The sequence below is a fragment of the Macaca nemestrina genome, chromosome 2 (assembly GCF_043159975.1).
Source record: "Macaca nemestrina isolate mMacNem1 chromosome 2, mMacNem.hap1, whole genome shotgun sequence".
NCBI classification, from domain to species: Eukaryota; Metazoa; Chordata; class Mammalia; order Primates; family Cercopithecidae; genus Macaca; species Macaca nemestrina.
Window position 1 is genome coordinate 14,963,893 of NC_092126.1, and position 25,217 is coordinate 14,989,109.

Genomic DNA, 25,217 nt, shown 5'->3' on the forward strand with positions numbered 1-25,217 from the left:
GATGTGCTGCAGCAGTAGCTATGGTAGAGGGGCAGCTAAGAGTTCAGCAGAAAGGTGACTAGAGAATCTGGGCATCATATAGTATGTCGTATACAGCAATCATGGAGGTTCGACCAAATTACCACTGAGACTCTCTGACCCAGAAGTTGCAAATTTCAATTTATTCTGCCTTGGGGCCTACTGCAGTTCATGTCAAAACAAAAGGCAAACCAAAGCTAGGTGTGAGACCTGTAATCTCAGTGTTTTGGGAGGCTAAGGTGAGAGGATTGCTTGAGGCCAAGAGCTCAAGACCAGCCTGGGCAACATAGCAAGACCCTATCTCTAAAAATAAAACAAAAATTAAAAAAATTTAAGAAGTGCATATCTGTAGTCCTAGCTACTCAGGAGTATATCTTGTGCCCAGGAGTTCAAGGCTGCAGTGAGCTATCATTGCCCTTCAGCCTGAGCAACAGAGTGAGACCCTGTCCCAAAAAAATAAAATAAAATAAAGTGAATCAGATGGAGAGGGCCGCCAACTGGAGACACATATTCTGCCTAAGGAACGTCCCAACGCGTATCTCTGGAGTACTGTTACCTCATGGGGTCCTGGGCCTGGTGTGGCCAGACCTTCTGATCTTCTAAGAGAAACTGGAAATCCAGATTATGTCAATTCCCCAATTAAATGTTGACAACTACAGTAATTAAATACAATCAAAAACACTGGTGGATCAACATGGACAGTGTCAAATCAAATAGCTTTTCTGGCCACATCTAGTTTTAACCTTCAATCTAGCTAGAAAACTACTATGATCATTCAGAGAAGGAGGGAGCCACAAATGCAGGCATGGCTACAAAAACAAAGAGGTGGGCTAGCTCCGGGGGTCTAGGTGAAGAAGAAATGACAGGCTTTGGTGGTAGAGTAGATATGAGACGGGGGAAAAGAGAAACAGAATAAAGAAATAGGCTGGGTGCAGTGGCTCATGCCTATAATCCCAGCACTTTGGGAGGCTGAAGTGGGTGGATCACCTGAGGTCAGGAGTTTGAGACCAGCCTGGTCAACTTGGTAAAACCCTGTCTCTACTAAAAATACAAAAATTAGCCAGGCGTGGTGGTGTGCACCTGTAATCCTAGCTACTCAGGAGGCTGAGGCACGGGAATCGCTTGAACCTGGGAGGTAGAGGTTGCAGTGAGCTGAGATCACACCGCTGCACTCAGTCTGGGCAACAGAACGAGACTCCATCTCGAAAAAGAAAGAAAGAAAAAACAAACCCTGCAAAGATGCATCTGAGAGACTCTGGGGAGCAGATGTCCATGGCAGATAGGAAGGTGACAGAAAGAAGACAGGAGAAAAGAATGTTTGAAGCAACATCATTTTTTTTTCTTAAGGCAGGCCTCACTTGAGGCATTTTATGTTTTCAGATATCTCAGACTCCTAGAGGGTAACCATGGGGACAAAGCCATCTCAAAACCCGTGACTACCATAAGGCATAGTCCTGTACCTGATCACAACTATCAACTTTTATTGGGAACTATGGGGAAACTGTTGGCTGATGATTTCACAATTTTATTTTTTTATTGTTTCATAACCACACCCATCAAATTGGTTGCACGACTTAACCCCAGGACAAGTTAGGTTTCAGGACTTTTTGCATCAGAAAACTCAAAGACATGTGAAGAGGCTAAGGATTTGCTGCACAGCAGAATTGCTCACATTTGTAGGCCAGAGACCTTGTTATTTTCAGTGTTTAAAATAACTTCTAATTTTGACATAAGAATTATTGTATGCCGTTTACCTACTTCATCAATTGTTAACATTTTGCTTTATTTGCTCTATCACTTGGTCTCCCACCATTTTCATGTAATGTACATGTGTATTATGTGTAATATATAATCATAAGTATGAAAGTATAAACATATTATTATGGTTATATGAGAATAAGAGGTAGACATTATGCTCCTTTTTTCAAGATGGGGTCTTGCTATGTTGCCCAGGCTAAAGCACAGCAGCTATTCACAGGCTCAGTCCCACTACTGATCAGCACGGGAGTTTTGACCTTCTTGGTTTCCAACCTGGGCCAATTCACCCCTCTTTAGGCAACCTAGTGGTCCCCTGTTCCCAGGAGGTCACCATATTTATGCCAAACTTAGTGTAGACACCCGATCAGCATAGCGTACTACAGCCCAGAACTCCTGGACTCAAGCAATCCTCCTGCCTCAGCCTCCTGAGTAGCTGGGAGTACAGGCGTGCAACACCACACCTGGCAACATAATGCTCCTTTACTCCTACATAATTCTGGGTGTATTTCCAAAGAACATGGCCACAATATCACTTATCAAAAATAGAAAACTTAATATTGACACAATATTATTTTCTCATCCATAGTCTATATTCAACGTTTGTTAATTTTCCCAATAATGCTCTTACCGATTTTTTTTTTCCTGGTGTAAGATCCAGTCTAGGACAACGTATCACATTTATTTGTCATGTCTTTCTAATGGAGATCTTGTTTATTTTTCTTGCCTTTAATGTGTGTAATTTAATACTCTTTTAAAACCTACTCCAAATTATAATCACTTTAATGGCATTTAAAAAATATTAGAAATATAAAATTAGGCCAGGTGCCATGGCTGTCACCTGTAATCTCAACACTTTGAGAGGCTGAAGTGGGCAGATTGCTTTAGCCCGGGAGTTTAAGACCAGCCTGGATGATATGGGGCAACCCCATCTCTACAAAAAAAAAAAAAGAAAAATTTGTCAGGCATGGTGGCCTGTGCCTGTAGTCTCAACTACTCAGGAGGCTGAGGTGGGAGAATCACCTGAGCCCAGGAGGTCAAGGCTGCAGTGAGCCATGATCATGCCACTGCACTCCAGCCTGGGCAACAGAGTGATACGAGAAAGAAAAAAAGAAAGAGGGGGTGGGGAGAGAGAGAAAGAGGAAACAGAGAGAGAGAAAGAAAGAAAAAAGAAAGAAAGACAGGGAGAAGAGAGAGAGAAAGAGAAAAAAGGAAGAAAGAAAGAGAAAGAGAGAAAAAGAAAGAGAAAGAAAGAGAGAAAGAAGGAAAAGAAAGGAAAAGAGAAAGAGAAAGGGAGGGAGGGAGGGAGGTTAGATAACATTTTTTACTGAAATGCAGGTCAGAGTTGACACTGGAAATGAAAATTTGCTGAGTAGGAAAACTCCATAAGGGAAAATAGATCAAAGAAATTGAGTTTGATTCTTAACTTGTGTGTAGAGCCCTGTTAGGACAGAAAAACAAAGTTTTCCTATGTTTTGGGGCCACACGTTTTTCTCCCTCTCATTGTTCTTATGCTACTGACGAGGCCTCTGTGCTTCTCAAACTATCTTTGGTAAAGGATCAGTTCTGGGTTTTTTTTGGTGTTTTTTTGTGTGTTTTTTTGTTTTTTTGAGATGGAGTCACACTCTGTCGCCCAGGCTGGAGTGCAGTGGCGCCATCTCAGCTCACTGCAACCTCCGCCTCCTGGGTTCACGCCATTCTCCTGCCTCAGCCTCCCAAGTAGCTGGGACTACAGGTGCCCGCCACCACACCCGGCTAATTTTTTGTATTTTTAGTAGAGACGGGTTTCACCATGTTAGTCAAGATGGTCTCAATCTCCTGACCTCACGATCCACCTGCCTCAGCCTCCCAAAGTGCTGAGATCACAGGCGTGAGCCACCGTGCCCGGCCTTGTTTTTTTTGTTGTTGTTGTTTTGTTTTCTAAATTATTAGTGCTCTTTCCTGTCTATCAAGGATTGATCCTTTCCAAAAAATTCAATAAAAATAAATTATTAGAAAAATAGGCCGGGTGAGGTGGTTCATGCCTGTAGTCCTAGCATTTTGGAAGGCTGAGGGGGGTGGACTGCCTGAGCTCAGGAGCTCAAGACCAGCCTGGGCAACATGGTGAAACCCCATCTCTATTAAAATACGAACAAATCAGCCTGGCATGGTGGTGTGCACCTGTAGTCCCAGCTACTCAGGAGGCTGAGGTTTAATTGCGTGAACCCAGGAGGTGGAGGTTGCAGTGAGCCAAGATCATGTCGCTGTGCTCCAGTCTGGGCAACAAAGTGAAACTCTGTCTCAAAAACAAACAAGCAAACAGAAACTACTAGAGGCCAGGCGCGGTGGCTCACGCCTCTAATCCCAGCACTTTGGGAGGCCGAGGCAGGCAGATCACCTGAGGTCGGGAGTTTGAGACCAGCCTGACCAACATGGAGAAACCCTATCTCTACTAAAAATATAAAATTAGCCAGGCGTGGTGGCGCACGCCTGTAATCCCAGTTACTCGGTAGGCTGAGGCAGGAGAATCGCTTGAACCTAAGAGGCGGAGGTTGTGGTGAGCCAAGACCGCGCCATTGCACTCCAGCTTGGGCAACAAAAGCGAAACTCTGTCTAAAAAAAAAAAAAAAAACTAGAACAATGAAATAAAAATAGATGTATAATAATTTTCTTCATTATTAGATTCAACAGATAGACTTACTTTCTTAAACTGCTCCAAGTTTCTAAGTGCCTAGGCTGAATTTCTGTACTTATTGCACAGCACTGGTCTGAGGATCAGACTTTGAGAAGTACTGGTCTATATTAGAGCATGTACCACATTTACAGATGAGTTCCTGCAGGGTGACAGCCTTCTCATGGTCCCTTCATATTCTCTAGTATGCAGGGACTTTGCATCCAGCACACTCTGTGCATTTAAACGGGAATTAAACAGTACACTACGGGCAGAAGCATAGCCTGGTGAAAATAACTCAGGCCCTAACATCAGGCAATGTAACTTTAGAGACTCGACTACTTCCCAACTCTGTGGCTACTGGCAAGTCATTTAACTCCTCTGGGTCTCAGCTTTCTCATCTGTGAAATGCGGATAATAGCATGTAGCTCGGATTGGGAGCAATAGTGACACATACTGGTAAAGCATTCAGCACGACGACGGCTATTACTACTATTGCTATTTCAACTACAATACATAGTGAAGTACTAAAAATCTCAGAAACAAACTACAATCTATATTCCTTTGGCAAGCTTATACTGTAAAGGGCTAGAACATAAATATATTCAGTTTTGTAGGTCCTAAGGTCTGTGTTGCAATGACTCCATTCTGCCGATGTAGCGTGAAAGCAGCCATATGCAATATGCAGAGGATTGCAGGTGGCTGTGTTCTAAGAAAACAATTTATGTGTAATCTTGGCACTTTGGGAGCCAAAGTGGGCAGACTGCTTGAGGCCAGGAGTTCAAGACCAACTCTGGCAACAAGGCAAGATCTCATCTTTAGGAAAAAAAAAACATTATTCAGGCATGGTGACACTCGCCTGTAGTCCCAGCTACTCAGCTACTCAAGAGGCCGACATGGGAGGACTGCTTGAACCCAGGAGTTCAAGGCTGCTGTGAGCTATGATCGCACCACTGCACTCCAGCCTGGGTGACAGAGCAAGACTGTGTCTCAAAAAAACGAAAAACATAAAAACAAAAACCAACCCCACAAAACTTTATTTATGGACACTGACACAGGAAACTTACATCATTTTCAAATGTCATAAAATATTATTCTTTTGTTTTTTTTTCATTCATTTAAAAATGTAAAAACTATTTTTAGCTGGCAGGCCATAGAAAAACTGGCAGCAAATTGTGCAGATTCTTAATAAAAATAATTTTAAAAAAGAAAAAAACAGGCAACAGGCCAGATTTGATCCTCTGCCCTTAGTTTGCCAACTCCTGCTCTAAACCCTTTCGACCTCAATTTAGTGAAAAATACCTATTGCATATGATAACCTTGAGTGTACAGAGTAGGAAAGAAGGTAGAAAAAGTCGAATCTGCCTTGTGGTAAGGATTTTTGTTTTGTTTTGTTTTTAAACTTCATTTGCAATAATTTCAGGCTTAGAAACAAAAAGTTGAAAAAAAGTAAAAAGAACTCCTTCATTGATTTTCCAAATGTTAATATTTTACCACATTTGCTTTTCTTTCTCAGGTTCTTTTCATGCCTGGAATACCATTTCTCTCTCTCTCTCTCTCTCTACATTTTTTTTTTTTTTTTGGTGAACTGTTTGAGAATCAGTTGCAAAGATGATGCCCTTTTGTTTCCTAAAAAACAAGGATGTTCTTTTATATAACCATTACCAAAATTACCATTACCATTACCCAAATCAATACACCAATACAAAACTATTATTTCATATTTAGAGCGTGTAACATTATCAAAATCAGAAAGTTAACACTGATGCGGCCGGGCACAGTGGCTCATGCCTGTAATCCTAGCACTTTGGGAGGCCGAGGTGGGCAAATCACTTGAGGTCAGGAGTTCGAGACCAGCCTGGCCAACATGGTGAAACCCCATCTTTACTAAAAATACAAAGATTAGCCGGGCCTAATGGTGGGTTCCTGTAATCCCAGCTACTTGGGAGGCTGAGGCGGGAGAATCACTTGAACCTGGGAGGCGGAGGTTGCAGTGAGCCGAGATTGTGCGACTGCACTCTAGCCTGGGTGACAGAGTGAGACTCTGTCCTCCCACCCCCAAAAAAGGAAATGAACATTGATGCATGGTACTAATCTAGCCTACAAGTCTAATTGTGATTTCAGCAACTGTCCCACTAACATCCTGTATATGTCAAGCTTCTTATCGTCATCATCGCTAGTAATTTCCCCAATTATCCAGTGAATTTGATATTATTATCCCTGTTTTACCCACAAAGAAACTAAGCTCAGAGAGGTTAATTTGCCCACAGTCACACAGATCGTAAGTGGCAGAGATGGAATTCCAACTCAAGTGTACTGCCACCAGAGCCCTTGTTCTTTAATACTGAACTAGAATTGCAGAGCTTGGAAAGGACTTCACAGTGCAAGCACACGGAATTGGTACTCCAGGCACGAAAAGAAGCCAGGCACGGAGGCTCATGTCTGTAATTCCAGCATTTTGGGAGGTGCAGGCAGGCAGATTGCTTGATTCCAGAAATTCAAGACCTGCCTGGGTAACGTGGTGAGACCCTGCCTCTACAAAAAATACAAAAATTAGCCGGGTGTGGTGGTGCGCGCCTGTAGTTCCAGCCACTTGGTAGGCTGAGACGGGAGAATTGCTTGAGCCCAGGAGGCCAAAGCTGCAGTAAGCCGTGTTCGCGCCACTGCACTGCAGCCTGGGAGGCAGAGTGAGAACCTGTTCCAAAAAAACAAAATCAAAACAAAAAAAAAACCCCCAAACCAAAAAACAAAAACCTGAGGAAGAAAAGCCAGTGACTGATACTTTCTTAATCTCTCAAGGAAATGTCCGGTAGGAAAGGAGAAAGGAGTGAACAAATAGAATTTTTGGCTACTTTGTTATACAATGTAAAAGGCTTTTTTGGAACACCAAGGCACAAACTAAGGTTATTATTATTATTTTTTTAACTTTTTTTTTGAGACGGAATTTCACTCTTGTTGCCCAGGCTGGAGCGCAATGGCTTGATCTGGGCTCACCACAACCTCCGCCTCCTGGGTTCAAGTGATTCTCCTGTCTCAGCCTCCCCAGTAGACGGGATTACAGGCGCATGCCACCACGCCCGGCTAATTTTTGTATTTTTAGTAGAGATGGGGTTTCATCATATTGGTCAGGCTGGTCTGGAACTCCTGACCTCAGGCGATCCGCCCGCCTCGACCTCCCAAGTGCTGGGATTACAGGCGTGAGCAGAATTTTCATTCTAACAAGTTCCAGGTGAGTTGATACAGTGGCTCCAGGGACAGACCACATTTTGCTAACCCCTTGTTTAGAATTATTCAAAGAGCCCGTATATGATACGCGGACTTGATCTAGGGCGTTTAGGTTTAGTAATTAACAATTTCCCTCTTCTGCTCTCTCAAGGAAGCCAGAAAACAGGGAGACCATGATTCATGTCCAATCTCCGAGGCGCGTTATCAAGCTGCTGAAAGCAGGGCCTCCCGATTGCCGTTACAAAGGGTCCCCTCCCGGGAAAGACGCCTGCAAAACCCAGATAGTACTATCCTGGAGTCACGCGGCCGCGCGCAGCCTCCTAGCCGCCCCGACCCGCCCGGCTCGGCCACAGCGGGGCGGAGCGCGGGGCTGAGCAGGCGCGAGGGCTGGCTGCTGGGCGGACGAGGGGCGGTGCCAGGCCGCGGGTCCTTAGTCAAGTGACGCGGAGCGGCCGGCCTGGGCGCCGACTGCAGAGCCGGGAGGCTGGTGGTCATGCCGGGGTTCCTGGTTCGCATCCTCCCTCTGCTGCTGCCTCTGCTGCTTCTGGGCCCTACGCGCGGCTTGCGGGTAAGTCTGCGGGACTCGGGTACGGGGAGGCATTGCTAGGGGACAGGCTGGCGGGGAACCGGGCTCGGGCCGCAGCCACCCGGGGTCCCGCAGGGCGGAAAGCCTGAGCCCCGAAGTGCCCCCCAGCAGGCAGGCGGCCGGCGGAACGCAGGCAGTGGACCGGCCTTCCCGTCGGGGGCGGGCCGGGCGGGGCGCGCGTCCTTCCAGGCAGCTCGGTCGCTTGTGCGTTCCGCTCCGGCTGCGCTCTGCGCTTGGACTCACTTCCCTATCTGTAACGAGGTGGTGAGACGAGGTGCGCCTAAAGATTTCCTTAGTTGGCTTTCCGGGAGGGGATTCCAAGTTGCGCGGGTTAGAGGGTGCCTCGGGTTCTGGTTTGGGGCGCCCTTGCTTTCCCAGTCCGTGCTCTGCGGAGCGCTCCGGAAGGAGAAAAATGGGGTCAGGAGAGGCCCCTGCTGTGGGAGCACTGGGTTATTTTCCCTCTGGGTGCTCGCCCTCTTCGTGCATCTTGTTGCCTTCTCACCACTCCCCGTCGCCTGCCCTTTGGCTCCGGTTTTTCTTCGTATTTGTGGGACCCTTTTCCTTCGGCGTTTGGGGGTCCAGGTTGCGTGGGGGAATAGGCAGGCTGCCGGGGGATCCCAGCATTGATGGGGGGAGGTCTGGCGAGGCGAATAGGTGAGGTGCGGGGCGTGCACGTTTGGTGGGAGAGTAAGGGCAGCTTCACTCGCTTCGTCCGAGCTGAGGCGACGGGCTTAGGGGGTTCCTAAGCGCTGCCTGGGGAGGTTTGCATCAGACCTGCGGAAAGGAGAGTGGATAGTTGCAAGCTGCTCCTCTGCACGTTCCGCGGACCAACTTTGGTTCCTTCAGGGTGTAGGTGGGCCGAGCCTGCAGCACGCTTTAAGTAAGAGCTGGTGGCATTTGACACCGTGGACTTGTAAGTTACACCCTTTAATAGGGCTTTCAGTAACGCGCCTAGTGCAGAGAAAAGTGGTACATTTATCTGCAACCAAGATTGAACATCTTAAGTATTTGGAAAACAGCTGCTGAAAATGTTTTCATTTTGGGAAAAAGTCAGCACAGATTATTTACTTTTCCCTCTTCACCCCGTCTGTGGTTCCCCTACCCCAGTTATGTAGACAGAGTTCTTGTCCACAAGGCCCGTAGGACCTTGGGAGTCAGAGCTAGCCAGCTGTGAGAACCACTGGGGAAGGTGGAAGTGGGGCACAGTTCAGGAGAACAGTGGCAGGGTAAGGGGCTGGGGGAAAGGCAGATTTTAACCAGTATCTGGGAGTGGGGGTAGAGAGAGAGAGAAGGATTTATGAACCAGGAGCAGGTGGACAGGGTCAGTCTGTCTGATGTAAGCTTATCAGTCTAGTGCAGCATCAGTGGGTCAGGGTGGATGCCCTGTGGCTACCATACCTGAGGCCCACACAGGGAGGCTGGCATCACCCCAGGAATTCTCATGTCAGGTGCCTAGGTGTCCCTCTTGGGCTCCTGTGCCCACAGCTGAAGAAAGATACTAGCAGTCTAGCTTTTCATTATCTCCTTGTTTACATTTCTTTACAGTCCAAGACATTCTCCTGCCTCAGCCTCCCAAGTAGCTGGGACTACAGGTGCCCGCCACCACACCCAACTAATTTTTTTTTTTTTTTTTTGTATTTTTAGTAGAGACAGGGTTTCACTGTGTTAGCCAGGATGGTCTTGATCTCCTGACCTCGTGACCCAGCGGTTCTCAAATTTTAACTAAATTTTAGCTGTCCTAGAAATTAAGAGAATATTTTCTTCCTTTTTTTTTTTTTTTTTTTTTTTTTTTTTTTTTTTTTTTGAGACAGAGCCTCACTCTTTCGCCGAGGCTGGAGTGCAGTGGCATGATCTTGGCTCAGTGCAACTTCCACCTCCCAGGTTCAAGTGGTTCTCCTGCCTCAGCCTCCCGAGTAGCTGGGATTACATGTGCCCGCCACCATGCCTGGGTAATTTTTGAATTCTTAGTAGAAACAGGGTTTTACCATGTTGGCCAGGCTGGTCTTGAACTCTTGACCTCAGGTAATCTGTCTGCCTCGGTCTCCCAAAGTGCTGGGATTATAGGCGTGAGCCACTGTGCCCAGCCCTAGAGAATATTTTAAACTATTTGTTAAGAAATAATATATCATTATACATTAATAAACTATATATATTTGAAAAACAATAGTATTTCTCCCCAAATTTTAGGGTGAAGAGTTGCACTGTTTTACATTTCTGCAAATCTCTTTCAATGTCTCTTAATAGAAGACAGTCAAATTTTCATGTTTATTTCTGCATGAAATCTGTTGCCATATCACATGTCACATAGCCTCTGGAAAATTCCACCCTCAGGACAGAGTGAGAATGGAAAAGGCAGTAATGGCTTGGAATTATAATAAAAATAGTTTTGACTAATTGGACCCCTGAAGGGCTCTCTCCAGACCGCACCTTGAATACCGCTGATTTGGAACATTCTTATAAAACAAGTGCATGCTCACTGTAGAGAAACTTTAAACGTATAGAAAATGTGGTAAGAAAATGAAAACTGCCCATCATGTCACAATGCTGTGAGTTTCTTTTTGAATCATAAAGTATAGCTAGCAACACACTGGTATTTGAGTGGCTTGGATTCAAGGTGGGTTGGGCAGACGTAAGTGGCCTTTGAGTTTTGAATGGGTACAAGGATGCTCTAATATCCCACAAAGCTGATGCTGGTTCCTGGTTGCAGGCGGAGTTGACCTGGAAACCTCTCCTTGGCCACTGTCCTTTCTAAAGAACTCATTTCCAGAGTCCACCAGCACAGAACTGGTGGGGGAGCCTCCTAGGAGCAGAGAAAATGGCCAACTTCAGGCAGCTGTCCCTAGGCGCGAAGGCCACCCTGGCTGCCGTCACTGTCTTCGTGTCCATGATCGCCTCCCGCTCGTATCTGGCAGACAGCCTTGAGCTCAGGGCCTGGCGTTGGCTGCTTCGCTTGCAGCTTGCCCTGTTTGTCAACTCGCTCTTGCTCATTGGCTCCCTCTACATTTGGCGCAGCACAGTTAGCAACCTCTGCCACTCCCCAGCTGCGGAGTCGACCTGTTTTCAGCTTTGGAAGGTGGTGGTTCTGGCATTTCTGGCCCTGGCCCATTCCAGTTTCTTCACCATGTTTTTTTTAGTGGCCGAGGAGCCCTATCTCTTTTCCTTGGCAGCCTACTCCTGCCTGGGTGCTTACATCATCATGCTCTTCTTCCTCTGCATCCTCAGCGGCATGGAGCAGGCCTACCAGCTCTTGGCCTGGCGCAGTGGTAGGGTCGTGGGCAGCCTTGACAAGACAAGGAAGCTGGTGCTCAGGCCTGCCCTGGCAGTGGGAGTGACTGCTGTGCTCAGCGTGGCCGGGATTCTGAATGCTGCGCAGCCCCCGGCTGTGAAAACTGTGGAGGTGCCCATCCATCAGCTGCCCGCCTCAATGAACAACCTCAAGATCGTGCTCCTCTCAGACATTCACTTGGGCCCCACAGTGGGCAGGACCAAGATGGAGATGTTTGTGGGGATGGTGAATGTGCTGGAACCAGACGTCACCGTGATCGTGGGTGACCTCTCCGACTCGGAAGCCTCGGTCCTGCGGACGGCTGTCGCTCCTCTGGGCCAGCTTCATTCACGTCTCGGTGCCTACTTCGTCACAGGCAATCATGAGTACTACACGTCAGATGTCAGCAACTGGTTTGCACTTCTGGAATCCCTGCACGTCCAGCCTCTTCATAATGAGAACGTGAAGATTTCCGCCACACGGGCCCAACGTGGTGGTGGTGGCAGTGGCGGTGGGAGTGAGGATGAAGACTGGATCTGCTTGGCTGGGGTGGACGATATTGAAGCAGACATCCTGCACTACTCTGGCCATGGCATGGATCTTGACAAGGCCCTGGAGGGCTGCAGCCCAGACCATACAATCATCTTGCTAGCTCACCAGCCCCTGGCTGCCAAGAGAGCTCTCCAGGCTCGGCCAGATATTAACCTGATCCTTTCTGGGCACACACATGCTGGGCAGATCTTCCCCTTGAACGTAGCAGCCTATCTCCTGAATCCCTTCTTTGCTGGTCTCTACCAAGTGGCCCAGGCTACATTCGTATATGTCAGCCCGGGCACAGCCTACTACGGGATACCCATGAGGTTGGGTAGCAGGGCGGAGATCACAGAGCTCATCCTGCGGCGGTCTCCCTGAACCGGCCCTGCCCTGTGCACCTCTGCCCTGCCCTTGCCCTCAACCCTCCATCCTGCTTCAGAGTGGTTTGCCTGCTTTTCCCCTCCAGCCTTGCCCACCCAGCCTTGCCTACACACCCTTGGTCACAAGCCTGATTCAAACAGTGACTCCTGGTGGGGCTGCCTGGCATGTTCAGGCTGGTTTAACCGTTTCCTTGGCCGGTTGCTTTTTTTGATGCACTTGTGAGATCACTAAGGTCACATATATGAGCACTCCCCTCTATTTTCCAGGTGGTGTGGAGTGGGGACCTTCTCCTGCAGCGCTCCCAGGGGTGAACCTCCCCTTGGGGTTGCTAGAAAGGAATACCTCTAGAAGGTGGGGCTGAGGAGGAGCAGGAGCATTTTTCTCTTGGTGTTTTAAAACTGTCTTTAGGACTTAATTGGTTTCCAGAATCATTGATCCAGAGCCGTTCTGGGGAAGGGGCAGTGTTGCCAGGTAATTTGGGAGAACAGGCAAGATGGAAGGGCCCCTTGGCTGCTAGAGAAGAATATTTTCTTTTCCTCTGCTTCTGTCAGGATCACCTCTATTGAGGGCATCAGCAAAATCTACTGGAATGCAAAGCTCCTCCTGTTCCAGGCCTTGAGGGATGCTATTTAACTGTCTGTGCTCCTGGGCCTTTGGGGGCAAGGTCGGGGGAGAAGAACGATGGGCGCCGTGGTCGGTGATGGTGGGAACGTGGCTGCTTAGGAATTCGGAAGGCTTTGCCTCCCTTGCCTCATTTTATACAACCCTTTGGGGAGCTAATTGGGGACAGGCTGCTTTTCCCTATTTGGAGATGAGGAAACCAAGGCAAAGAGAGATAGGGCACAGGCAATATGACAAGATGTGTAGGAGATTTGGGGCTAGAAACCAGGTCTTTTACCTCCCAGTAAAAGCGGTGCTTTTCCACCATGTGTTGATGAAGTAGCTGCATCTGTTGCAGGTGGTCTGTTGCAGGTGAGCGCGGGATTCAAATGCAGTTCACCAATTCACAGTGCAGAGAGAATGAACAAGGGCCTAGGACCCCATGCTCTTTCTAAGTGGTTTGCTTGAGGCTGATTTCAACTTACCCATACCGGCATGGACTGGAGCCTGGAAGGGAGTCAGCTAGTTTCAGTGTAGGATGTCTTACATTTGAAGAAGAGTCAGGAAACTGGAACCCTCCACCTCCGACCCCACGTTTGGGTTTGATTTTTCTGTGAGCAGCCGGGCTCACTCTGTCAGTGGGGGAGATGAGGCCTGCATGGGAGTGGCAGTGCTGTGTGCCTCTGGCAGGGCCTGCAGACTCCTCTCCCTGGGCCTGGCTGTGGAATGCAGAGACTGTTCTTCCTGCTAGGTGGCTTCCAACCCACTTGCCTGACCCTTTAAGAGCTGCCCTTGGGCTCTGGCCATGAAATGATAGGGCCATCCCCACTGGCTTCTAGACCCATAGAAAAACCAGGCAGGGATTATGATGTCTGGAGTGACCCTGTTGGCCTGGCCCTTTTGCTGGAAGCAACAGATCGTTTGATCCTGAGATGGAGATAAGCACCTGTGTTAGAAAAGGCCTCACTGAGAAGACAGGGCTGGGCCAGTTTCCTGCTGGGTGATTTAGGCTTGTGATGGATAGTCTTCCTCCGATGGGGACTGAAGAAACTCGCTTTGACTGGAGAGGCTAACCCTGCTACTCACTCGTTGGGCAGCGGTGGGTGGGTAACTTTCCCTTACTGAGCCTTGGTTTCCATCAACCCTAAAATGGGGATAATTATCGCATCTACCTCAAGATTGTTTTGTCAGGAGGGATCCATCAAGCCTTGTGCATGAGTTCCACATGGCACAGTGTGCACAGTGAACACTCAATGTTAATTTTTCAGCTTTCCAGTGGAGCTTGCTAAGGAACTGTGTTGGGCACAGGTGCCCGGAGGATTCATGAAGCAGCCAGTCCTGAGGAATGTGAGTGGGTAACGAGTTGCCTGCTGCTGGGGCCGGTGATGTGTCAAAGCAGAAACTGCTGGGGGTTTGCCTTCCTCCCCTCGTGCGCATTCTGGCAGGCAAAGGGGGTTTCTTCCTTTCCTCTTTGTTTTCCTGGTGTATAGTGCGGTTCTGGGGGATCTGGAGACCACCCTTTTTGTTCCCAGGCAGCCACAGTATTGACAGTGGGCCATCCCATGCAGTTTAAAATGTATCTTTGAGTTGAAATTTTGGTGGTTTCCTTATTCTTTTCTCTCTTCCCTGTCCTTCCAAACTCACTTTTCTTGTGACCCGACTGCATTTTGTGAATCATCCTTCCTCCCTTTCAGTTCTCGCTTTGGATTTCACTAGGTGGGCTCCATGGTGCCATTTCACTTCCACTGTTTGGTGCCACTGGTAATGTTTGACTCACCTGTCGTGTGTTATTTCACTGATTTCTTGATTTTGCATCTTTCTTATCAGTGACCTGGGCTTGATGAAATTAGCTTTCATGAAGTCCTTTTTTTTGTTGTTTAATTTTGCATCCTTACCTCTTTTCTTTCTCTTGAATGCCATCATTGTGTGGTCTTATATACCCTTCATCCACTCTGAAGTCCTTGCTTGACTGATTGCTTTCTATTAGCAGAAAGAAAACAGGTCCATTCCATGTATCTGAGAAACAACATCAACACCCTCTCATATCTGGTTTGTATTCCCTGGCTCGGCGGACATTTTTCCAGCAGAAATTTCTCCATCACTGTCCAGATTCTGGCCCTGGTGGGCAGGACTCCATGACACCTTTATTGCCTCTGTTCAACATTCTTAAACCATTGACCTTCTTTTTTTTGTTTGTTTGTGGCTGGGGGAGGTGGTGAGAGACATTACTTGAAGCTTGATCATTCTTTCAGTTTCATTTGTTTATTTTTAATCTGTTAGATGCAAATTGAAATGCAATGCTTTTTGAAGATTAGCAATAGCATCTGTAGTATATGATGCTGTTACAAAATAATAAATTAATCCTGCTTCCATTCCTACCAAATACCCATCCATGCTTTTTTCCCCTCGTATTTTGTTTGGTTTGTTTTAAACTTTTCGTACATGTACCTATCTCCCAGCTTTCACAAGGATGACAAGACCATTCTGCCATCATTTCTCGGCTACCCCTGCCCCACTTGTACTCTTTATTTTTTGGCTGGAGTATAATTAAGGTAAATCATAGAAAACATAACGTTACCCCAAAATTACTTCAGTATGAATCCTTTTTCAAAAAGCATACCTATAATGTCATTATCATATCCAATGAAATTAACAGTGATTCTTGAATATTATCTAATAGCTAGTTAGGAGATTTGGGGCTAGTAGCCAGATTTTCGACCTCTTTAAAGAAGTGTTCTTTCCACTGTCTGAGTATTAAGTAGCTGTATCTGTCACAAATGAGTATAGGATTCAAATGCAATTAATTGTGTGAAGAGTTAGTGTTTAGTTTTTGTGATTATCTCAATTATATTTTTTATTGTGGCAAAAAATTGACTATCTTAACCATTTTTTTTGTTCTTTTTGTTGCTGTTGATCTTAACCATTTTTAAGTGAACAGTTCAACAGTGTTAAGTATATTCACATTGTTGTGAAATTGATCTAATTGATCTGTAGAACTTTTTCATCTTGCAACTCTATACCCATTGAGCAACAAGGCTCCATTTCCCCCTTCCTCCAACCCCTGGTGACCACAATTCTATTTTCTGTTTCTATGGCTTTGACTACTTTAGATACCTCATAGAAGTGAAATCATGCAGTTTTTGTCTTTTTGTGGCGGGCTTGTTTCAGTTAGTATAATGACCTTAAGGTTGTGGCACGTGACTGGATTTCTATTCTTTTTAAGGCTGGACCACAGTAATATTCTGTTGTATTTTTATGCCACATTTTGTTTATCCATGTTGAGCATGTTTTCATGGGCTTGTTGGCCACTTGTATACCTTCTTTGGAGAAATGTCTATTCAAGTCCTTTGCCTATCTTTAAATCAGATTATTTAATTTATTGTTGTAGAGATGTAGGAGTTCTTTATGTATTCTGGATATTAACCCCTTATCAGATATGTAATTTGCAGATATTTTCTTCAGTTCTGTACATTGCCTTTTCACTTATTGTGACCTTTGATGCACAGAGTTTTAAAGTCTGATGTAGGCCCATTTCTCTATTTTCACTTTTGTGTTTGTGCTTTTGGCATCATATCCAAAAAATCATTGCCAAATTCAATATCATGTAGCTTTTTTTCCCATGTTTTCTTCTAGGAGTGTTATAGTTTTGGGTCTTATGTTTAGGTCTTTAACCCATATTGAATTAATTTTTGTGTATGGTGTAAGATAAGGGTCCAACTTCATTCTCTTGCATGTGAATATCCAGATTTCCCAGCACTGTTTTCTGAAGAAATTGTCCTTTTCTCATCAAGAGGTCTTGGCATCTTTGTTGAAAATCATTTGACCATATACACAAGGGTTTATTTCTGGGTGTTCTATTCTCTTTCATTGCTCTATTTGTCTGTCTTTATGCCGTTACCATGTTATTTTGATTACTATAGCTTTGTTTTGAAATCGGGAGGTATGAGTCTTTCAACTTTGCTCTTCTTTTTCAAGACTGTTTTGTCTATTTGGTGTCTGTTTAGATTCTGTATGAATTTTAGGATAAATTTTTCTATTTCTACAAGAAATGCTATTGGGATTTTTATAGGGATTGTGTTGAATCTGTAAATCGCTTTGGGTAGTATGAACATCTTAACAATATGAATCTTCCACTCCATGAACATAGGATGTTTTTTCCATTTGTTTGTATCTTCTTTAATTTCTTTTAACAGTGTTTTGTAGTTTTCAGTGTCGTCTTTCACCTTAGTTAGGCCTATTTCTAAGTATTTTATTCTTTTTGATGCTTTTTTAAATGGAATTTTTAAAAATTCCATTTAGGATTGTTCATTTTTAGTGTATAGAGATGCAACTGATTTTGGTGTGTTGCTTTTGTATCCTGCAACTTTGCTGAATTCATTTATTAGTTCTAACAGTGGTGTGTGTGTGTGTGTGTGTGTGTGTGTGTGTGTAATCTTTAGGGTTTCCTTCATCTAAGATTATGTCATCCGCAAACAGATCACTTTACATCTCCTTTCTAATTTGAATGCCTTTTATTTCTAGTTGCTCTGACCAGGACTTCCAAAACTATTTGAGTAGATGTGGCAAAAGCAGACATCTTGTCTTGTTCCTGATCTTAGAGGAAAAGCTTACAGTCTTTCACTATTGAGTATGATGTTAGCTATGGGCTTTTCACATGTGGACTTTATGATGTGGAGGTAGTTTTCTTCTATTTTGCATTTGTTGAGTTGTTGGGTTTTTTAAAATCATGAAAGGGTGTTGAATCTTGTCATGCTTTCTCTGCCTCAATTTAGATTATCATGTGGTTTTTGCCCTTTATTCTGTTAATTTGGTGTATTACATTGATTTTTATATGTTAAACCATTCTTGCATTTTAGGAGTAAATCCCACTTGATCATAGTATATAATCCTTTTAATGCATTGTTGAATTCAGTTTGCTAGTATTTTGTTGAGGATTTTTACATCAATATTCACCAGGAATATGATCGTACTATAGTTTTCTTGTAATGTGTTTTTCTGGCTTTGGTATTAGGATAATACTGGTTTCATAGAATAAATTTGGAAATGTTCCTTCTCTTCAACTTTTGTAAGAGTTTCAGGAGGATTGGTATTAATTCTTTAAATGTTTGGTAGAATTCTCCAGTGAAGCCATCTGGTTCTAGGTTTTTCTTTGAGGTGTGTGTGTGTGTGTGTGTGTGTGTGTGTGTGTGTGTGACACATAGTCTCGCTCTGTCGCCCAGGCTGGAGTGCAGAGGCGTGATCTTGGCTCACTGCAACCTCTGCCTCCCGGGTTCAATCGATTCTCCTTCCTCAGCCTCCCAAGTGGCCAGGACCACAGGCACGCGCCACCATGCCCGGCTAATTTTTGTATTTTTAGTAGAGATGAGTTTTCACCATGTTGGCCAGGCTGGTCTCAAACTCCTACCTCAAATGATCTGGCCGTCTCCGCCTCCCAAAGTGCTGGGATTACAGACGGGAGACACCGTGCCCAGCCTCTTTGAGGTTTTTGATTACTGATTCAATCTTTTTAATAGCTATTGGTCTGTACAGATTTTCTGTTTCTTCATGATTCAGTCTTGGTGGGCTGGGTGTGTCTAGAAATTTATCCATATCTCCTATGTTATCCAATTTGTTGGCATACAGTTATTCATGCTATTCTCTTACAATCCTTTATTTCTGTGGCATCAGTTATAATGCCCTCTCTTCATTTCTGATTTATTTATATATTCTTTTTTTAAAGTCTAGTTAAGTTTCTCAATTTTGTTGATTTTTTTTCAAAAACCAACTCGTTTTTTTTTTTCTACTATCTTTCTATTCTCTTTTGTTTATTTCTGCTCTAATCTTTTATTGTCTTTTGCTAGCTTTGGGTTTTTTTTTTTCTTCTTCTTATGGAATTGTCTTTTTATAGTTACTTTGTTTGAAACAGGAATGAAAAATAGGTCTATATTTTGCCTGTGGTATGTTTCTTCAGTTTCCTTAAGTCTATAACATCCCCCTTTCCTTATTTTATGCCATTTATTTGTTCAAGTTATCTGGGTCGTATGTCTTAAAATTTTATGCATTTTGGATTTTGGTGTCGTTTAACATGTTCATATTTTCTGTGAGTTCGTAGAGCTAAAGCTCTCTAAAGGTTAGAGCTAGAGGCTGGATAGATTCAGGTTCAACCTTTTCCCTTTTTGGGTAGGAAGACCTTTGCTTCAGTGATGCTAAGATTGACCTGTCGGCCCAGGTGTTGTCAGCTTGATCGCTCCACTAGAAAATTCCTCATTATCTTTCCATTTAATGTTTCAGCAGTCATTGGTGATTGTTGCCTGATGTCATTATTTCACTAAAGATTGCAAAATGATGATTCGTAAAATTCTACCCTTTTTTCCCCTGCATTTACTAGCTATGGATCCTTTACAAAGAACCTCCTCATCAATTGTGTGGTTACTCTGAAAAAGCCTATAACAAAGGCAAGACAGATACTAGATTCTTTCACTTGGTTCCTTAGTTTATAGCATAATGAGCTGATACCACAGCAACCTCCAAGAATGACTAATAAGCTTTTCTTCTGAGTGGGTGAAAATATTGTTAGGAATTTAGATATTTAGATATTTTATATGTCTGATGCTTTTTAGTTCATCAAAGTGTTACATCTTTTAATACTCAAAATAGCCCATCTTTAGCCAGTTGGGACCTTTTCATTTTTCATTTTTTACTTTTTAGAGTCATGGTCTTGCTCTGTTGTTCAGTCTGGAGTGCAGTGGTGTGACTATAACTCACTGCACTCTCAATTTCCTGGGCTCAAGCGATGCACTCACTTTGGCCTCCAAGTAGCTAGGACTACAGGCACGCACCACCACACCTGGCTCTTTTTTTTTTTTTTTTCTTCTTTCTTTTTTTGGTAGAGACAGAGTCTCTCTGTGTTGCCCAGGCTGGTCTCAAACTTCTGGCCTCAAGCAGTCCTCAGCCTCCCGAAATGCTGGGATTACTGGTGTGAACCTGTAATCAGCCTCACAAAATGCTGGGATTACAGGTGAGAACCACTGCACTTGAGCTGGTTGGAGCCCTGTCATCTTGTTGTTTTGATGAGACCCTAGTAGTTTTTTGTTTTTTTTTTTTTTTTTTTTTAATAGTTCTAGCGCTGTTTTGTACATCTTATGCCACAGACTTGGATTAACTAATTTGTTGAAGAAGCAGTTCTGGTTACTTTTAGTGGGAAATGTTTGCAGACCACAATTTAGGCACTATATGGGTTAGATTGCTTAGATTAGATTGCTGCCTGCTGATATCATTTCCAAACTGTGTCTGTGGGTATTGCTAGGAAATGCAATACTTTTTTAGGGAGAAAAAAACAAATCATAAATGTGTAGTAGTATTTCCAATTCAAATGAGAGATTGTGGATTTTATTGTTTTTTAATGAACTATATTTTTTAGAGTAGTTTTAGCCTTATAGCAAAATTGAGGGGAAGGTACAGAGATTTTCCTGTATCTCTTGATTATGGGGTTCTTAATTTTGTTTGGTTTTATGTTTGTTTCTCTCTCTCTCTTTTTTTTTTGAAACAGAGTCTTGCTCTGTCACTCTGATTGGACTGCAGTGACGCCATCACTACTCACTGCAGCCTCAACTATTCTGGGCTCAAGCAATCCTCCCACCTCAGCCTCCCAAGTAGGTGGGACCACAGGCGTGTGCCACCATACCCAGCTAACTTTTATTTATTTTTTATAGAGATGGGATCTCATTTTGTTGCCCAGGCTGGAACTTCTGGGGTCAAGCCATCCGCCCACCTCAGCCTCCCAAAGTGCTAGGATTACAGGCATGAGCCACTGCACCCAGCCTGTTTCTCTTTCATACTGAAAAATTTGGTTCTTAGTAACCTAATGTAGTTACTTAGTTTTTTTATCTTACTACATATATAACAGAACCAAAATAGTAATGTCAATGTGGTTATTAAGGTGAAGTCTACTGAATGCAGTTTGCTTTTGTTTTCTTCCTGAATGCAATTTAAGCTGTATTTTTATCCTTAGGCCAAATATGGTCAATGTAGTGTGGAAAGTTAGGTCTGTATGTTTTTAATTTTAAAGAAATTATATATTTTTAAATTTAATTTTTATTTTTTTAAACTGCGCATTTACCTTTTCTCTGAGATGAGGGGGCACATATTTTAAATCTGTGCATGTCCAGAGTCCGTGAGGATTGGGAATCAGTCCAAAGCTGTGCTCACTTCTCCTCCTCTTCCACGGTGATTTGTCTTCTTTACCCAGTCTTTTGGAATGCTGAACAAAAATGTTTTTGGCACAAGACAGGCATGAAAAAATAAAGTTAATAAAAATTGAAAGCATAAGCTACAGCAGATTATCCACAGATTCCTCCATCTCCATATAGATTATCACCATTGCTTGCACCTGTTTTCCTTCTCCAGCCTATCTGATGGAATGGTGCTTCCATGGCATGTGGTGTTTGGAAGGCTCTTAGCTCTGACATAGTCAGAGTTTGACCCATGGTCACCTGAAACATTTCTTCTCTTTCTCTATGTTCTATGAACTGAGGGGTCTGAGAAGTCCATGGTATGCAAATAGCCTTCCAGCCCGTTCCCTCTCCCCTTGCCTCTATCCATGTTCCCTCAGCCCCAGGGTGCTTGCAGGCTAAGAGGACTGAGTCTCTGCCATCCTGGAGCTGAACAGCTCGTGTCAGGAATCCCCCAGGCCCTTGAGTCTCGAAGGTGAGTTGTAGGGGTGTGTAGGGTGCTGGGGATTGAGATCTGCTGAGTAGGTGCTTACCAGAGTTACACTGAGGGACCTGAAGACAGATCATCTTCACATAATCAGCATGACCCAGAATCTGCTATGTCACTGGGCTTCTTTTATTTCTTTAGTCAAGGAATGTGCACAAGTAATACAAATATAATTATTTTTAATCCCAGGGATTAGGGAACTTGGGGGGTGTTCACATTACCTGATGATGTCAATATTGTGTTGTGTTTAATTTTTGTTTTAAAAGAGATGCTTATTTATTACTGAAATAATCTAACCTGAATAAATAACTTTTTTAAAATTACATTGGCCAGTATTAGGTTCCTGGTATGTATTTGGTGTTTTGTTTGTACTGCTGGGTTTTTTTCCCTCCAGTATTGGATGCGTTAATGGGGGGCCTTAAGAAGTTATGAATTTTGGTTTGTTCAGAATTGCTTTTTATAAGTTTTCTGTGACCTCATGCACTAAATACTGATGCTTCCACACTTCTGCAAGTATGAAATAAAAGTATGTGTCTTCAGTATTGCATTCCTGCGCCAATTCATTTAGAAGGATATAATTAGCACTCAGGTCAAATCTTGCATTATTTGCATTTGGGAGGAATACACTATGAAGGCAGTTTTCTCTCTCTCTCTGTCTCCTTTTTCCTCCTCCTTTCCTTCTTTCTTCCTCCTATTCCCACTTTTTTTTTTTTTGAGATGGAGTTTTGTTCTTGTTGCCCAGGCTGGAGTGCAGTGGTGTGATCTTGGCATCCTGCAACCTCTGCCTCCCAGGTTCAAGGGATTCTCCTGCCTCAGCCTCCAAGTAGCTGGGATTATAGGCATGGGCCACCACACCCAGCTAATTTTTGTATTTTTAGTATAGATGAGGTTTTGCCATGTTCATCAGGCTGGTCTCGAACTCCCGACCTCACGTGATCCACCTGCCTCTGCCTCTCAAATTTCTGGGATTACAGACGTGAGCCACTGCGCCTGGCCTATTCCCACTTTTTTTGATCGCCTTCTGTCAGTGGTGCCACAGCTCAGAGGAAGCTCAAAGGAAGCTGGCTCTTTAGGTGGGATCTTCTTAGGTCTGTAACTTTTGAGAGGGGTCACCTCGGGTCCATGAAGTGGACTGTCCCTGTCTACTTTAGTTGTGACAGTCAACAATGATGAGCTGTCTTTTAACTGATACTGCCTGCAGCTGTTCATCTCGATCCCCTCTCTGCGGCTTTTCCAGGTTTTTGTTTCAGAGACATGTCCCTTGCTCACCTGGTTCAAATAACATGGTGGTGTTCGTGTCTCAGACCATGACGGTCCATGAATGCACAGACAGTCCAGGTCTCGTGTGATACAGCAGGGCAGTGGACACAGCCCCGGGCAAGAGGGAGAATATACTGCTATCCTGCCCACTCACGAACTGTTCTCAATCCTTTTTATCAGTAGGATTTGAAAAGATTAGAACATTAATTGCAAACCAAATATCAGAGGCTGTGTTGTTCTGTCCCAGTGGTAATCCCACACCCACGTGGTAGCTGCTGTTGGAGCTACTACTCAGTTAATTAAGTGGCCACCATCATGTACCATGATCTGTTTTTTCTGGCAGAGGCTCACAGGCAATTTGAATGAACATGATGGAAATGATCTTTAAGTCTTTGTGGAGGGGGCACTCATAGCTACAATTCCCAGAGGATTGTGGTCTTGCTTCAGATTTATCTTGAGTGGGAGTGGGGAGTGGGCAGTTCCAGAGCTTCCCCTTGATTCGTGGTGGCTCCTACTCATGATGAGGGTTCTGCAGGCCATTATGTAAAACCATCCCACTTTGAGCTCAGAGCCAGGGAAATAACCATGTGACGGATCCTCTGATTTGTTGGACTCTCTGTGAAAAGGACTGGGGCCAAGGCTCCCTTTATCCCTGGCCTCCCTAAGAGTGATAAGGGAGAGTGATGGCATTTCAGGTTCCTTGGTGCTACCATGTCAGTTCACACTGTATCCAACAGTCCTCAGAAGGGGGTGGCCTTGGGGTGCCCCTTTTCTTAGGACACAGTTACCCTGAATCTTGTTGGGAAGGACTGGAGGAATATTCACTGTGTGGACTTGGGGTGGTGTTATAGGGGCCTTCCTCAAGGGGATCCATCCAGCCTTTCCTTCAGTCAAATTTTGTTGACTGTATGTTGGAGAACTGGCTCAAAGCTAGGAATTGGATGTAGGAATCTCAATTTTCCATGCAGTTGTTGACATTAGCCTTTTGCTCACAAGTTTTTAAATATGTCAAGCAGTACTCTTGTCGATTGCCTGGCCATCTCACCCCACAGGAATGTGTGTCTTACGAGCCACCGGGTAAGGTCACTCCTGGTCCGCAGGTCAGCACACCCTGGTTGCCACTGTGACCTTGGTGGTCGTTGTGGTAATTGTGCCTTCCTGCTTCTGATGGTTAAGCGGTCTCACGTTGGTTATGCCAGAACCTCATCATCCCCAGTGACACTAGAGCGTCCCTTGCCATGGCAGCATCCCCCGTCATTCTTGCCTGCAAAGGATGGGCTTCCCAAGCATGCCAGGGCCCTCCTCACCAGTGCCTTCCTTCCTGAAGGGAGAGTTCTCTGGGCTCTCCTGGGGAATAGAGCCAGGTAGTGGGGTCTCTGGTCATCCTTTCTACATTCCCACCTCTTGAGCCATTTCTCAGGATGCAGTCCTGGCATCCTCACCTCATTTCCTGTTAACCAGTGTCATGTCTAGTTTCCAAGGATCCTCCCAACAGCATAGAGACTGGGCTCTTACCAATAGAATATGGGTCATGGGAGAATACACCCTACCAGTAACTTCCCCATATCTGGCCTGGGATCTTCCCCCTCAAGGTCCATTCTCAGTGACCCCCATGGTTAGGTCTTACTTTTCTGGCTGGAGATGTGAGTCTCTTTAAACACTGCCACAGAAGCCTCTGACATTCATAGGATGCCCTGAGTGGATGGCTCACCTGAGCCTATCAAACAGTCACTGTCTTCAAAGCTTCCAAATCACTTAATAAAAGCCAGCTAACCTCACACTCTTTTCAATGACCAGTAACCCCCACCTCTGCCCTGCTCCAGGGGTGGAGCCAGTGCAGATACCAACTGCTCCCCTTCTCTCCATGCCTCCTCCCGGTCCTGCATAGTTGAGGGACTTGGTATTTGTCTTTGAGGCATTACTATGCCCCTTAGCACCAGCTATAGGGTTCTTGCTATTTGACATTCATGAGACAACAAGGTACAGACTCACATCCTGATGATCTGCTCTTGAGGCCACTCCTGGTACCAATTGTCATACTTTGGGTCCCTCTAGAAGCAGAGCATTGGGTGCAGGTGGTTTGAGAAGTGATCCCAGAGCATAGGAGCGAGGGATAGGTGGAAAGAAGGGACAGCCTGGGTCAGAATGCATATCGGGGTTATCACTCTGGGAACCGGGACATGATTCTTCTGAGACTTCCTGAAAAGTGCACAAAGTGTCTCCAGAATGATTTGCCTAAAAGACAA

The 25,217-nt window shown here is 44.8% G+C and overlaps 2 protein-coding genes across 3 annotated transcripts in view; both read left to right on the forward strand.

The window, feature by feature from the left end:
* The first annotated feature begins 8,070 nt into the window (after positions 1 to 8,070).
* LOC105470937 (galactosidase beta 1) overlaps positions 8,071 to 25,217 on the forward strand; it is a 109,478-nt gene continuing 92,331 nt past the window's right edge. Inside the window, exon 1 of one of the 2 annotated variants that reach the window (XM_011723287.3) lies at positions 8,071 to 8,216. In XM_011723287.3, the coding sequence (XP_011721589.2) occupies positions 8,142 to 8,216 (75 nt within the window). In that variant the 5' untranslated portion in view covers positions 8,071 to 8,141. Of the gene's footprint in view, positions 8,217 to 8,420; positions 8,509 to 25,217 lie in introns of those variants that run through there. The other variant, XM_071090757.1, reaches the window with a different exon arrangement.
* On the forward strand, positions 8,427 to 22,437 carry LOC105470936 (transmembrane protein with metallophosphoesterase domain). The gene is made up of 2 exons (XM_011723285.2): positions 8,427 to 8,508; positions 10,942 to 22,437. The coding sequence occupies exon 2, from the start codon at positions 11,050 to 11,052 to the stop codon at positions 12,409 to 12,411; it is 1,362 nt and encodes a 453-aa protein (XP_011721587.2). The 5' UTR covers positions 8,427 to 8,508; positions 10,942 to 11,049; the 3' UTR covers positions 12,412 to 22,437.